This window comes from Homalodisca vitripennis, chromosome 6 (assembly GCF_021130785.1).
Source record: "Homalodisca vitripennis isolate AUS2020 chromosome 6, UT_GWSS_2.1, whole genome shotgun sequence".
Classification (NCBI taxonomy): Eukaryota; Metazoa; Arthropoda; class Insecta; order Hemiptera; family Cicadellidae; genus Homalodisca; species Homalodisca vitripennis.
The window spans coordinates 102967261-102983598 of record NC_060212.1 but is presented as its reverse complement, the minus strand read 5'-3'; the positions used below and the strand labels follow the sequence as shown (position 1 = coordinate 102983598).

General features: G+C 33.7%; 1 protein-coding gene across 12 annotated transcripts in view; it reads right to left on the bottom strand.

Annotated features, from left to right (window-relative positions):
• LOC124364667 (voltage-dependent L-type calcium channel subunit beta-2) overlaps window positions 1-16338 on the bottom strand; it is a 403127-nt gene that overhangs the window by 59089 nt on the left and 327700 nt on the right. The window contains exon 1 of one of the 12 annotated variants that reach the window (XM_046820320.1): window positions 6609-6744. The exons of the other annotated variants lie outside the window; for them this stretch is intronic. Within the exon in view, the coding sequence (XP_046676276.1) occupies window positions 6609-6683 (75 nt within the window). The 5' untranslated portion in view covers window positions 6684-6744. Of the gene's footprint in view, window positions 1-6608; window positions 6745-16338 lie in introns of those variants that run through there. 12 annotated transcript variants of the gene reach the window in all.

The window sequence follows — 16338 nt, the reverse complement described above, 5'->3', positions numbered from 1 at the left end:
GGTTGTGCGTGAAACATCGACAAACACATAGAAATGAATCAAGTAAAAAGACAAGATGAAAGAAAAAGCACCTGCAATTTATTGATAGTAACAATTAGAGGGAAAGAAGAGAAAAACATGTATAAAATGCAATAAGAAGAGTTTATAAAGACACATTAATCAAGTACATAAAACACACATAAATATGAAATAACTTCATACAAATTAAACAATTGTATGTAAACATTGAAAATCCATTTATCAATGCTCAACTTAGTTAATTTACTTTAACAATATTTCCATTTTTGATTACTAGAGCTCATAATTGTACTGTATGGCTAATAATATAATTGTAACAAACAACAAGATGTAATAAAACAATCCACATTTAAAGCTAACATTGTAAAAAAATCATTGTTTCAATCTAAAACTGTAGTAGAAATTAACAGGTTGTGTGATAAAAACAGCATTTTCTGTCAACCAATTTCCAGGTGACTGTCCAGAATCAATTTCTGCCAAAGTACTGATACCGAAGTCAATTATAACCAAACAAAAGCTTCACGGGAAGGAGGGGCTTAGTGCGTGTGCTAATTTAACTTTGGATTGGAGGGCGTTTTTTAACAACCTCCAGTTGGGACTTCAGCCCTTCACACAAAAATGGAATCAACTCCGGTAGTATTTTCATTAAAATATCTCTACATATTGCCTGAATCAATCATCGAATGAATCTAATTTGGTAGACTACAAGCAACTGATTATTAATTAAAATTAATTTAATTTCATCAATAAATGCACTTTTATATCTATGAATTTCTATAAAAGCTTCATCCCTATATATCCTACTAGATGTTTGAGCTCGATTTTCTATTTAATGATTGTATAATAGTCTTATTTAAATATGTTTCATTATTTCTTTCTTCAATAACTTGTTTTAATGAGGAAGCCTATATAAATTTCAATTTTAACATTATACAACTACCGCTTATAAACTGTTACTGAAAATTAAGAGAAATTAAAATGCGCATTATACAAAAAACGTTTTTAAAACATATAATTTTTTTTTTTTATTTGTAAAGAATTCTAATTCTTGGTATTTTTAATCTTGTAATATACAGAGTCTAAGACATCTAAATAGTTTTAAAGCAATTTTTGTAACTTTATCAACCTACAACTAACACAAGCATAGACAATAGAATGGAATATCGACAACTTATTGTGTGGATATCAAATTTAACTGCATGTATGTAGAGTAGATTTAGATTTTGGTGTTGTACATTATATTGACATCTCTTATACACGTTGTACCAATGTCTTTTATATCATTCAAATCTAGATCTAAAAAACACTATAATTGAATTTTAAGTTAGTTTTAAAACATCTTGTGTTGTGTCAAATTTCCAGAACTTACTAAAATTCTGAACGTAGTTAAAGCATTGGCTTATGATTGAAACGCTCACATATCTTGAAGTTATAACAATTTCCCCATTCTAAGAACAAGTAATTTAACTATTTCCAAAAACTACTAGATTTGAAGAACAATGCTGTGCTTTGTTGTATCCACCTAATCTTGCAGTAAATGCAGTCAATAAGAATCATTTGATTTGTACACTGTAAATGAGATATAAATGTTGGAAATAAAGAAAAAAAAATACTCATACTTTCTGAAGGTGTGGAGTAACAGCGGACGTAACCTGAGATTGGAGCTTAAGTGCTCTTCTCGAACGAAAAAGCGGTAATGCCCTCATTCCTACCTTCCTTGCGATTGCACAGTAACACATTAATGCCTTGCTTGTCATTACACAATAATATCCATATTTCCTTTTTTTCCATTGCACTGTAACACCAATAGTCCTTACTGGACACCACACTGTAACAACCTCATTCTTTGCTTGCCAACACACTATTCTTGATAATTTCTCTGTTATCAAACTGATAATTGATAATGGTAACTTTAGAGTAATATTATCAAAGAAACTGAATTGATAATTTGATTACTGGATGGTTGTACTGAAAAACATCTACAATAATAAATAACAGAACCCCTCATTCTTGAAATTGTTATTTATCTTTATTGAAGAACAGAATTTGAATCCAATACATATGCATAACTGTACTTCTCATTTTGTTATTGATTTCTTTATTTCAATAACAATAAAATCCAACAATGTACTGTACAAATTTTTTTCTTGTGACAGGTATTCCATATTGGCCAGACCCCCACCAGTAGGTTACAGTTCCATTACTTCTCAGCTCATAAAACAAAGCGTAATATAATATATGTCAACTACTGATTAAATGACATGATAGCGATATACAGTATGATCACATCTTTGCTAACTGTTGTTAAAATAAAACACTTTCACTACAACTTATAGTCAGACATACGGAAAACAGTGCGTTTTCGGCCATATAATCTATTTAAGTATTTTACTCATTTTCATGCCCTAAGCCAAGTTATAAAATGTTTATCACCCATCATGGGACACGCTGTATACTACCAATAGTACTGATGGTGTGAGTTAAACTACTGTTAACCCCTGTAAAATAATATTCTAGACACGCCCCTGTTTAAACGAGATGGCATGTGGAAATGTTGCATGACCTCATTAAAAACTTACACAAACTTATCCCAGGCAGAGTAATTAACTTATGGTTTTTGTTTCTCCCGCAGAGTGGAGGTTTTTGCTGGTTTTTTTGGTACCAGTGCACGTGTTAAGTTTTTAAATATTTGATTTGTACATTCCTTCATGACAACCATTTAAATTTAAAGTTTCTTCTACAGAAGAATAATTAATCTTGGATTATGTATATGTCCCCTTTCATTATTGTTTTCTTATTAGATAATGTGTTTATTAATGTTTATTAGTCATCAGAAATATCCGTTTTCTTTAACTAAGCATTTTTCTAACTAAACAGATTCAAGAATTAATTATTTATACAGATTAGCTTAAGACCACTTGGCTCTTTATACCAACTGTACCTTTGGACTAAGAGTCACAATGAAAGTATTGAGATATGTGAAGACTTTTTGTGCTAAACTTACCAAACTTTAGGCGTGTTCAAAGTAATCTCTTCCAGAATCAATGCATCTTTGAAGCCGGATTTTTTGCTTATTGAAAGCACCCAATTGAATCTAATCATCAATTTCGTCTTCAAAAAAGTAACAATTGCTCAAATATTTTTTTCCCATTGAAGAACAAACAGAAGTTTGACATAGTGAGATCAGGAGAATAAAAGTGCTTCATTATTTTGATACAATTTTCGGCCAAAAACTCCAAAGTTTATTAAACAGTTTGAGAAGAGGAATTGTTGTGGTGGAAAATTAAACCCTCAATGCTCAAGTCCCCTTCTGGCAAGAATTGTCCAGTGTACCAACTTGCTATGGCAGTTCTTGATCCTTCCAGCTTAATAGCCCTCACCAATCCTGTACTCCTGGAGAAAACAGTGTACATTACTTTCTTCACCACTTACGTGTTTCTTGATCATTATGGAGGATTGCTCGTCTTCAATCAAACACCCATAAGAGTCTCTCTGTTCGAATTGTAACATGGAAATATTGAAAATAATTTGATGATCACCATTATTAATCATTTGTAGGGGATGCTGGCTGATTCTCACACGCTCAGTTTTTTTGCTCATGTGTTAAATTGTGAGGTACCCATCGAAAATCCTGACTTTTAAAAAGCCATGCAAGGTTATTTGCACTACTGTGGATTCAATCCCTAGTGAAGCTTCTGTCTTTGAATAAGTGCAGTATCTGTCCTCTTGGATCATAGCATGCACCCGATGAACGTTTTTTTCAGTAACAGCAGGATATAACCTTCCCAAATGTTTGGCTTCTTAAAACAAATTACGGGCCCTTCAAAATTTGCAATAAAACAGTAGCACAAAATGGATCTTCATATCCAAAGGCAGTTTAGAAATATTCGACTTAATAAAGTGACTTAAAATCGTAGCCCGAAAATGATCTATCAATAAATACTTCACGAAATTGATCTTTCTGAACAGACGACACATGTGCACTGATGAACCCAAGTTGTTGTATAGGTACTGATAGAGGTTCAGACAATCAGATAAGATTATTACAGTATGTACTATCTGCCAGTATCTCTAAAATTTCAGAGTGACCCTTGAAGATGTTCATTCTTACTAAATTTCACATAAATCCTTTTATATATTAACTAGCAGTTACCCATGGCTTTGCATACAATTTCATAGTTTTTACACCTGTATAAGCACTTCTGGTTTGAATTAATTATATTTCAGATTTCAATGTTGAGTTTGTTTTCTTCCCACAATCAAAAAATATATTTAAAAATGTATATTTATGGCCGTTGTAATTTACTCCAATCATAGTATCATAGCTGATTTTTCCTCTGTCCAAATCAAGAGAATATGTAGCCTACACAGCTCTGAGAAGCCAATTTATGTCAAAAGACAACTAATTTATGTTTCATAATAGTCTTTAAATGTAAAGTAAAAGTTAGACTACATTGTCTCTTATATCGGCACTGATAGCAGTTACCGCTTCTTTGCACGCAATTCATTTGGCATTGCTCATGTATGACGACAATGACTCTAAGCCTTTGTTTCTTTATAAACTGAATCATACTGTTAAAATTTTACAACATTTAGAGCTGGAGTTGGTACATTAGTTCAAAATTAAAGTCCAGCAAACTTTCCTCTAGCATAGTTCTTGCTGACTGTTTCAAAGAGAGTCTTCTGAGTCAAATTCTGACCATCCACCAACATTCTCATCATTCATGTTTTAGGGCATTTTCTAAGGTAGAAGACAGACTCTTCATGTCTTAGAATATGTGTGTGTTGTTTGATGTTTTCTAGCTTTGAGTTGTCTTGAATATTTATCTAATCGCTGAAATCTAAGACGGTGTGAAAAAATTGTTACTATCTCTTATAGAATTTAATCACTACAAATGTAAACAGATTTAAAATAATAAACAATGTTTACACCAAACAGTTGATTACATTAGATCTTTTTTATTAATATTTCAAAACTTTACAGACCAAGATGGGATTTTTCGCTACTTTAAAGCCTATCCCTGGTACCATTAGAATGTCCGTGTAAAATTTCAGTACAATCAGTTGATTAGTTTACGCGTGAAAGCAAAACAAACAATCAAAAGCACATTCACATTTATAATATTATTAGGACTTAAATAGTCATGTATTCCATTCCGTTACCCTTTTGTTTAATTTAGCCTAATTTTTCTATACATACTAAATATTTTGGTCTGATAATATTTAAGCAATAGTAAAACTGTAAGTCACATTATTGGACTTTTGAACTTATTGATAAGCTCATATCATGCAGATGCCTCTGAATCAACGGCAGAGAATGCACATGTTAAGCTTGAAAAAGACTTGTTCATACCAGTAGTAACTTATTTGAGGTATTAGCATGATCTGATATAAATCATCTAACTTTGTATTAATTGGGTGTAATAAAAGATAAATGTTCATTGTTAGTATATAAAAAGAAAGAAATGAGGCACCCAATTTCCTATTAAATTGGTTTGACAAAAATTTGTATTATTTAAAATGTTTTTTTTTATTTTGTGAAGCATCACATAAAGACCCCAGCTGTCAAATATCACATTGCATTAAATGTTGGATTATATCATATTAAATCATGTCCATACTGTTTTCAACTGAACTTGGTATCTCATACAGTTATCCTTGGCAATTTGTTCCTGTAAAATCTGAAGTTTTGTAAACCTTAATTCTAGAGATGTCTTTGCTTCATAAGTCCGTTTGAAATAAATGATTTCATTATCCTTGTTGTAATTTGTTATACAATAAATAGTGACACAGTCTACATTAACCAAACTTGAATATTTTTATTTTTATTTCAGCAATAACAATCCTAATAATATTATAAATGCAAAAATATCTTTGTTAATTTGTTTTGGTTTCATGCTTAACTATTCAACCACTGTACTGAAATATTACATGGACATTCTAACTGTCACAGATATGAATATCTTGTTTCGAAAATCCCTATGGGTTATGCCCCACTGGTCTTTAAATAGTGAACAATCCCATCTTGGTCTCTAAAGTTGTGAAATATTAATTGAAATAGACTGTCAAATGTAATCAACTGTTGTATGTAAACATTGTTTTATGACAGCACAACCATATGTTTAATAAAATTATGATTTATTCAGATTCATTCCATACCCATTTTTGTGTGGTATGCTCTTCAATCAGATTCATATCCTCCCCCCTCCACAACCCAAATCCTAATTACGCCACTTAGTGAGTATAGTTTGTTTTTGTTAACGATGCAACTTTATTCCTACCTCACAAAAACTGGTACTATCACATTAAATGAACCTAAACCCATACCACTACCTTGGTCAATGGTACTTTAATCACGTTGCCTAATTCTAATTGTCTTCATGAAGTATTCTGAGTAACTTTTTCCGAAAGCCGTTTTCAATCATTAAAAACCTAGTAAATTAAGTGCCATGTTTTCTAGCTTTGAACCAAGCTAAAAATATGTTTTCTAGAGAATATGAGATTAAAAAACAACAATTATCTGTAACATAAATTAAATAAATATGTTATGAACAACTGCCTAAGTTTTACAATAAAAGAGTAATGTTTACCTTAACCAACACCATTCCAATGTATGGGTATTGTTGTAACCTCCCGAGACAACCTCTGCCTACAACCAATCTCATGTATTGTTGTTACCCAGAATCCATTACGTCTCGCCTGCGCTCTTGTAGCGCTTCAAAGAAACTAGTCAGCTGTTTTTGACGGCCTGACGCATCTGTTGATGTTTACTACTTATATTTACTGCACAGTGCGTTACTTGGATTACCAGGACCCATGGCGATTGGCATTCAGTGAAACCTAAAAGAGGCACTCACTCATTCTGTATATCTAATCGAGCGATAAATAATTAGAGGTTTAATGCTTTACAGTTTACCCTAACATCTACGGTAAAACCAATGGAGAGTTTTATATCGGCTCTTCCATCCATATTGCATTAAAAGATACGACATACTTCTTTTAGGCAGCAATATACTGGTATGGGTTGGTATAACCGGATCATTTTATAATATTGAGAACATGACAAAATGTAACATAATATAGCTTGTTAATCTCCAACATCAAATGGTCGCGGCAAAATAATAAATATTGATAACAATCAGGATTTCAGCTACCTTTACTAACTATAAATCTTACATGAAGAGTGTTCTTGAATATGTTCCTACAATTATACCAATTTTTAATTAGCATCTTATTATTTTGAATATTATTAACTTGATTATTTTTCTAATGTTTTTATAGTGTTTGACCACAAATATAACATTCATTACGGAAAGTAGAAAATCTCAACAACAGTTCTCGGTTTGATAGAGCTCGTACAGTCTTCAGGAATAACATCGGTTTCAAATGTTGGCCTTCAACTCAGCAACGAGTCTACCAATGATGTGGGAGAAGTAAAGATTGAAGGAAGGTTATCTTGAAGAGACTGACAGTTATTGGGCCAAACCAACCGATGAATGGGCTGCGTTACTCGGTGTCTCTTTCGCTAAATATAGCCAAATAACTCGGCAGCAGTTGGAGCCAAAAATACCCGCCAACTTGTACCCGATTACCACTGGTCTTGTCGGGGTTTTTCCAATTTGTGTTTGTTGAGCTCAGATTTTAATTTCATTGTAACCACATAAGTGGAACATTATACATATCGGAAACAGGTGGTGTGTTAGTGTCATTTGTGGATTACTAACTACATGGTTCAGCTCTTGGGCCAATATTTTTTGTGTTCTATGTGAACAAAATTCAACATTATGTAGTCGAGCAACCAAAGTCCTAATATGTACCAAGCTAATTGCCTAAATCTAAAGTCAATCGTTCATATAATAACGTTGATTTTACTTTGATGATTAGATTACTGAAGAACAAGTGAAAATAAATAAATTTTAGTTGGTCCTCATTATCTGATGCTCCTATTATATTTTATATATTTTAATTTAATTTTTTAGAAATATTTTGATCAAGATACTCTATAATATTTAGATTTTAACTAAAGTACGAATTTTATATAATTTGTTTATCGTTTATTCGGTTTATAAAATCTGGTATCATCCAAAATATGAGGCATTTGGTTGTGTGGCAGTGATATGTTGAAGTAATAATGTTCATATTTATACCAACTACCTTTGTTCATTTACTCATACATTGCTACAACAGATAAACTGTGCAACATTGCATTACCATCCTGAAATAGCACGTAAAACGGCTATGTTATCTCCAGTCCACTGGTAAAAAGTTTTTAACTTGTAGGAAGATCTATCTGATGTTACACGTCGTTTGACATCAGAAGCATGATGGTTAGAAATAGTCATTATAAAATACGAACATAATTATCTTTATTCTACGTTTTTTTATATCCACATTAAAACGCGTTAGTAGATTGTTGGTCTTCTAAATAATATATACATAGTCATCCGTTGTAAGATTTAATCAGATTATAATATAACTACGGGAGTATCTTATTTGATTTATGTGTGCCTCAGGTCTAATTGCACTTTGATTGAAAACTTGCATGGCTGTTAAAATAGTAGGCTACTTGAATGACAATTTGTCTTAAAAAATTGTGTTTGCGATATCGGGGTCTACAAATTGTGAAAGTTCATGCAGTCAACTGTATATGTGAGTTTTATAAAACCCAAATTTAAATCATCTACGAACTTAGAACGAGAAATAGTCCAGAGCGCGAGTTATTGCTCTCTGATTCAACTTACTATAAATTGTAAAAAGGTCATCAAAACTTAGATAGAACTTTGGTTTTTTTGAATATAAAGAAATAGTTTTGGCGTTAAAATATTCTATAAAATGTTTAACTACCATTCTCATACACTAGGTTATGTTAATTCAAAGAATGTCACTCTAGCGGTCAAGCTTATAGATTTGTTCATGTAGATTTGCTTACGCAAAAGCGTACATGAAAGTCTTGTTCATCTTTCTTCTGTGGAATCCACATTTTTATATTGGCGACACCAAAGGATTTATACCGAAACTTGCAACAACAATTTTTAAACACTAAAGCAATCTTGTATGCCTTTGTTACTAATAGTTTTAGCACAGTAAGGTCCAACGTGAATGTAACAAAACACAGAAGCTCGTGTAGGGCAAGAGAGCGGCCGGTTTGCCATGAATAGGTTATGTGGTGGCGGGCCACGAACTACTAAATCATGGATGAAACTGGAGTTAGTGAATTGGACTCGGCCAGTGTAAGATTAGCATGTTACCTTGCGTGCAATCCGCGAGTTTGCTTCCGCATCACTTCGTAACTGGGCCTAAACATTACTTTGGGGTCGAGTTGAAGTTATACTGCTGGTAACTGATTTACAGTTATAGACTTGGCCACTTTACTTGAAAATGAGATTGTATAAGAATGAAGGAAATTATAACAGGGATTAAATGGTCATGAAATAACAGGAAGAACGGATTAATTCTAGTTTCCCCATTATGAAACACACTCACCGGTACAATACTCACGATCAATCCAAAATAGCTTATTGATAACTCCAACAAAAAGTATTCCTTCACAAAGAGTATTTTCTAGTAAAGATCCGTCTAGAATCTCTTGTCAAAACTTTATGGTTCTCTTTCTAATGAGATACTTCTCTTGATGCGACTCTTGTGACCTACCAAAATGCAATGCAGGAGCAATGAAGTCCTACCACGATAATTGTACAGATATTTTCCACCTTTTCTAAGTGCCGAGGTAAACTAATAAATGTAAACGAATCTTTGTCAATTGGAAAGAATGCGATATCAGTAGAGTAAAAAAGTAATATATCTAAAATCTGCATAGACACGTTATTCTCTTCACTATATAATATTCCACAAGATCTTCAGTGTATATTACACACACCAGTTAAGGAAAGGCTGAAAGAGGAATAACTTGGCAAAAGTTTAATTTTAAATAGACATTTATAACTCTGCCTCTGTTTTGCATCCAAAAACCGCCCTCACACCATTATTCTGAGGGCGTTCCCTCCTTGATGAAAAGAAAGTATGGGTTATTTTCTTTATAACGTAAAGGAATCACTAACAGTGTTCATTAATTCAGACGTATTTCAATATCGCCCGCTATGTCTACAAATTCAAAGAGATTGTCAGTTAATAATAGTTATACATTTGATAGATCTATGTATCATGAGGCTTTAGAAATAGTAGGCTTACTTCTACTGCTCTTACAAATCTGTTCTGCAATTTTATTGATGCAAAAGGCAATGGACCAGTGGTAATAATGGATTTGTTGCAGGCTTTCTACAATGCAATCAAGAATTTTGCTGGTTAAGATGCACGTTTTTGTACAGATCAAAGTGCTTTGTGGGTGAAGTATAATCTTGGACAAATTTGTTAGGTAAGTCAGAAATTGTCTGAGTCTCGCATTAATCAGCGTTGTGTACCTCTGGACTTGTAATTGTACAGTTGACAGTGAGTATAAAACGTTATGAGGCTCATTTGACGATGATGACTGTCAATTGCGTTTGTCTACTCACAATTGCAAGATCACGAGTAGAATTGTTATTCTTTGAGTTTTTTTCTCAGATGTGAACAGGTCAAAACTCTCGGCGTCCTATTTGACAGCGACTTTTTCTAATTACGTCATCTTGTCCAACGGACTCTTGGTATGCTGAGAGGTCTGAACAGATTAGCAGTCTGGTTCCGGAATTTGTTAAGATTCTTCTCATGCAGTCGATGTTTTTCCAACAATTATTACTACTATCCTGCTGCGGTAACAGTACATAGGTGAGGTGAATTGAATCCAGTGACTGAAGACTCTTTTAATTGTTTGATTTTTAAGTCTAAAATCTAAAAACAACAATTATCTGTAACATAAATGAAATAAATATGTTATGAACAACTGCCTAAGTTTTGCAATAAAAGAGTAACGTTTACCTTAACCAACACCATTCCAATGTATGGGTATTGTTGTAACCTCCCTAGATAACCTCTGCCTACAACCAACTCTCATGTATTGTTGTTATCCATAATCCATTAGTCTCGCAATGATTTAACATTTTGTATCTCTTTATAGGATGCTGCTAGGTTTTGTTAATTTGAAACTGTCAGTCAATTTAGGCTAACGTTCTGCATGATCTATAAAAGCTCGTCACAGGAAATCATAATATCTGAAAGAATAACTGCGATTTCAGGAGGATATCTCACAACGTAGCATTTTCTCTCTTGCCCTAATACATCACGCGTTTTTAATAGACTAAATAGTATATTGGTGATTTCTCGATGTTAGATTTATTCTTCCGTTCTAATAATTAGATTCATTGATTGAAAGATAAAATTAACCACCATTTCTCTATGGTTTATAATTTTGTGTACTGGCGTTTCTAAGAATTGTTCGAGCAAGAACGTTTTTACGTTGCCGTATTCTTGAATACACAATATTTCAAATACCAATAACCATACTGCCCGGGTGCAGTGAAGCCCGCAAGGAAGGGGTTAGCGTCCACTACACAACAGTATTAGTTCACTAGAGGGGTTTCACCTGAAGCACAGTGACGTACTAACTGTGTACGATCCGCTCTAGGGTTTTGTAGGATAGATTAAGAGCGAAACGGAAGTGCCACGAGAGTTTTATGTTTTGTATTTCAATACAGTACTAACTTTATGTTATAGGCGTTAAAATGTGATGAAATAGTACAATAGAGGTGAAGAGTTTATAGCTCGATCTCGTAATGTACCGTTAAGACGGAATGTATGGCGTGCGTTCGGTAAGCAGTGGTCTAACCAAAATATCCAAACCTATTCTAGAATTCAATCCCACAGTCTTTAAAATATTTATTACAGTCTTAATAGTTTAGTGCAAAACATCAATAAAAAAACTGGTCACATATTATTTATAATCATAACTTAAGAGAAAAGATTTACTACTAGGGCCTTTCATTTCAGTTAGAATACTATATGATTTGGCTGGCGCAAAAAGAACGTGAAACAGAGAAACCAACGGAGACAAAGGTTTAAGTGGATCGAAGCTGTTAATTTATTCACAGTGATTCTCTGTAAAGCCTCTACTGGCTTTAGCTGCTCAATTGAAATAACTATTACAAGTAAGCCATTATAATAAAGTATCATGGTGATTCCTAATATATCTAAGTAATATACGTCCATAACCAGAAATGTTATACTATTTTTCGGAATACTGCAACATTGTATTACGTTGAGAGTTTAGTTTTATTGGTGTTTATAATCGTATTCACTTGAAATTTCACGAATTCTAAGACTATTAGGAAGACAATTGTGGAGGACAATGTATTACAATTATTTTTAGAGCACTTATCTGAAGAGTGAGCAGCTTTTGCTGCAGGTACAAACTCTACATCATCAAGCTCTAAATCTAAGATTGAAACATTCAGAATGTCCTCTAAATAATAGGGTTTTCTTTCATCTATGTGATTTTTCCATTTGTTCACTTAACACATTTTACAATATATGATAGATGCCATATTAACTTCTGTAAACTCATATGGTTTAACTCATACTTGAACCGTCAAAAGTGTTCTGCTTTTCCTACATGAAAGGAATCGCTAGTATAACCTAGTTTTTATCCAAACTGGCTGTCATTCCAAAGTATGAACTCTATTGTCAACAATAACTTAATAAGGTGCTTTTCGAGTCAAGTGATTTTAGATCAGGTCTTCATCAAGCTATGAGGAAAGCGTCCTCGGTAAAAATAAGTATTAGAGTTAAAACAAAAACTCTCTGTGAGGCATTAAATAAAGTTATAGTCATACATTCAAAGAGTCCTGTACTTTTGAATGCCAAAAAAGAAGTCTGAACTAAACGTTGAGAAGACTATTCACTCGCTATTGGTACTCAAGTTACCGTAGTCCAGTAGAGAAAAGTTTTAAACGACATAAAGAGGGTACTCAAAAAGAAAACCAGCAAAGGCTGAAACTTGCAACGACTACCGAAGATAATTAGTGGGGAGCATAATTTTTTAGAAATTATTAAAGAGGAAGATAATCTCGTTTTTCAAGGTGCCAAGAACAATTTTAGTTGGTTAAGTAAGCAGAGTTGAGATACGCAGATGAGATAGAAGATAATGTAACAAACAACTAAAATGCGTCAAACCGCAAAAGTTTCTGCTAGATAGAACTTATGTCCTCCAAAATTCGTAAATCATAAAAAATAAAACGAAAGAATATTCATATATTGTGTGTGTGTGTGTGTGTGTGTGTGTGTGTGTGTGTGTGTGTGTGTGTGTGTGTGTGTGTGTGTGTGTGTGTGTGTGTGTGTGTTTCCATGGGTGAATTGTTGTGCTAATGCCTCTATCACACTAAAACGTCTATACCTCCTTCCTGAATATAATAATTTTACGTAGGCTATTGGTTTAATACATTCACAATTTAAAAAATAGAGAAATCATAATTTGTATATATTTTAATCTTTGCATTATGTTACAGTTTTTGCTAAGTGACAAACTGTCAAGTTTTTACGAATCGATTATACTGTACAATAACAGGTTTGTAATAACACGGATCAGCAATAGAATATGTGGCAGAAATCTGCTATGTACTAGACAAAAGCTAAAAATCCTCACTATCACTTTTGAACCTTAAACATTCTTTAACTTAAAAGATGCATACGAGGTCTGTAAATAAAGTAGTGAAACTGAGTTTTTTTTCCTATCAAACTAGCAACGCTGTAACTCTGACAAGTAGTCGCATGTTAGGCAAATAGCTGTTCGGCCTTAAGTATTAATTTTATTAGTCAATTATTGTCATGTGAATATGAAACAACTTCTAGCAAAACTAGTTTTCGAAATACGTTCCAAAAACGAGAAAGACAACAGAATGGAAGTTTGTTGAGATCTTTTGGGACAAATTAAAAGAGATGCTAATTTTCTAAAATACGTTGTCATCGGTGACGAATGTTTGATTTTTTAGTACAACCCAGAGACAAAACGTCAGAGCAAAGAATGGCACACATCCAATACACCTCGACTCAAAAAGGCAAGAATGAGCAAATTCAAAGTCAAAACCTTACTGTTTTCTTTCTTTCTTTGATAATAAATGTTTATCAGCAGGACACTGTAAATCAATAGGTTTATCGTGAAATTCTTGAAAGACTGCGGAAAATGGTCATGTGCTTGAGCCCATCCGTCAAAAGTAAAGTTGTATCACGGCAATGCGCCTTGCCACACTGCACTCTCAGTTACTGAGTTTTTTACCAGAAAAAACTTCTGCCCTTCCTCAACCACCCTATTCTCCTGACCTTTGAGTTCTTGTGACCTTTTACTCTTCCTTAAGATTTAAAGTCACCTCAAAGGACATCATTCTGGAACAATGAAAACATAAAATAAAATGTGACCAACCAGCTGAATGACATTCCAGTACGAATCAGCACTGCTACGATTAATGAGAAAACCGAATGAAGCGATGTGTGGCTTTCCAAAGGAACTACTTTGAAGAATACAAGAGTTTATACATAAATATATTGTAAGTAAAACGCATCATCAAACCATTCTCTTTAATATATGTCGAGCATCGTACAAAGAGTCATACTTGAAAATAACAAAAATAGAAACTCTTCTCTGTCAGACTTGCAAGAACAAAGAAGACGTTTTTACTTATTATTCAACAAATATAAATATCAGAATGTCGGAAAAAAACTCAGCAGCAACTAAGCCTAATTATAACTACGTCACTTTATTCTCATATAATGCTACAATAAATTTTCATTTAGTAAAACATTACATACTCAGCATAAAATAAATTAAATATCTTTTGAAAGTACGTCGGATAGTGGGAAACCTCGCCAACTAGATAATACGAGTAAGTGAAAAAAGGATTTGCTCTGGTCGGGTTCCAAGTGCTTGGACACAAGAAGAGACAGAGGAGGAGGTTGTCATGGTGAAGGGTGGGGGGGGGTGGTGGTGGTGGGGCTATGTGCGGTATTCTTAAGTTGGCGCCGGAACAATTGTGCATTTATCCCGTCCCATCAATACTGCACCGCGTAATGTGCCCTCTTTACAGGCGGTATCGAATAAAAGCCAATACCAAAATCCAATAAAATATAGCATGGTTTTTAATGTTGATGAATTGATACAATAGTCTAGAACAGTTAGCATAGTTTTAACAATATGCTGAGAAAATTATTTATTGTCATATAAAATAGCCATGCTCATCCAAAATTTAAAACCTAGGGCTCACTTAAGCTGGAATATAGTTAGGTTTACAAAAAACCTCAATATAACAATTAAACTTGGGTTTAGTTGTCTTCAACAATTCCACAAGATCAAAGCTATTGTAAAAATGTACTAAGACATTAATGTGTTTTTTAACAATATGAAACAGTTCTCACTTGAAATAGTGCAAAAAAGTTAGAAAAGTGTTCATGTAAATAGCAACACTTGAAAGTAAAGATCCTGTAAAACAAATTTAGGTGCCAATTCTTACTCGTTATTAGAATAACGTCCGTCAAATGTGTTATGTCGATTCTATACAGTGGTAGTCAGTGTGCGAATTGTGATACGAAAATAGACGGTACAGTGCACGAACCGTGTGACGTGTATATACGTCGACAGTGTATGAACTGTGTGACGTGTATAGAAATCGACAGTGTATAAACCGTGTGACCTATATATATATATATATATATATATATATATATATATATGTATATATATATATATACACACGGTTTATTCACTGTACGTCGACAGTGTATAAACCGTGTGACGCGTATATACGTCGACAGTATCTGAACCGTGTGACGCGTATATACGTTGACAGTGTACGAACCGTGTGACGTGTAAATACGTCGATAGTGCCTGTACCGTGTGACGTGTACAGACGTCGACAGTGTATGAACCGTGTGATGTGTATGTACGTCGACAGTGTACGAACCGTGTGACGTGTACATGCGTCGATAGTTTCTGTACCGTGTGACGTGTACAGACATCGACAGTATCTGAACCATGTGACGTGTATATACGTCGACAGTGTATAAACCGTGTGACGCGTATATACGTCGACAGTATCTGAACCGTGTGACGCGTATATACGTTGACAGTGTACGGACCGTACTGAACCGTGTAACTTGTACAGACGTCGACAGTGTATGAACCGTGTGATGTGTATATACGTCGACAGTGTATGAACCGTGTAACGCGTATAGACCTCAACAGTCTGTGAATCGACCCTGCTGTTAACCTCAGTGGGTTGTCTGGGGTTAAATTGTCTTTGATAGTTGAATTCCTGTTAGATAAACTATCCATAAAATTTCTTCTCTTCAGTATACGACCCTAGCCTGGCACCATTTGATACACAATACCAGATTAAACGAAAA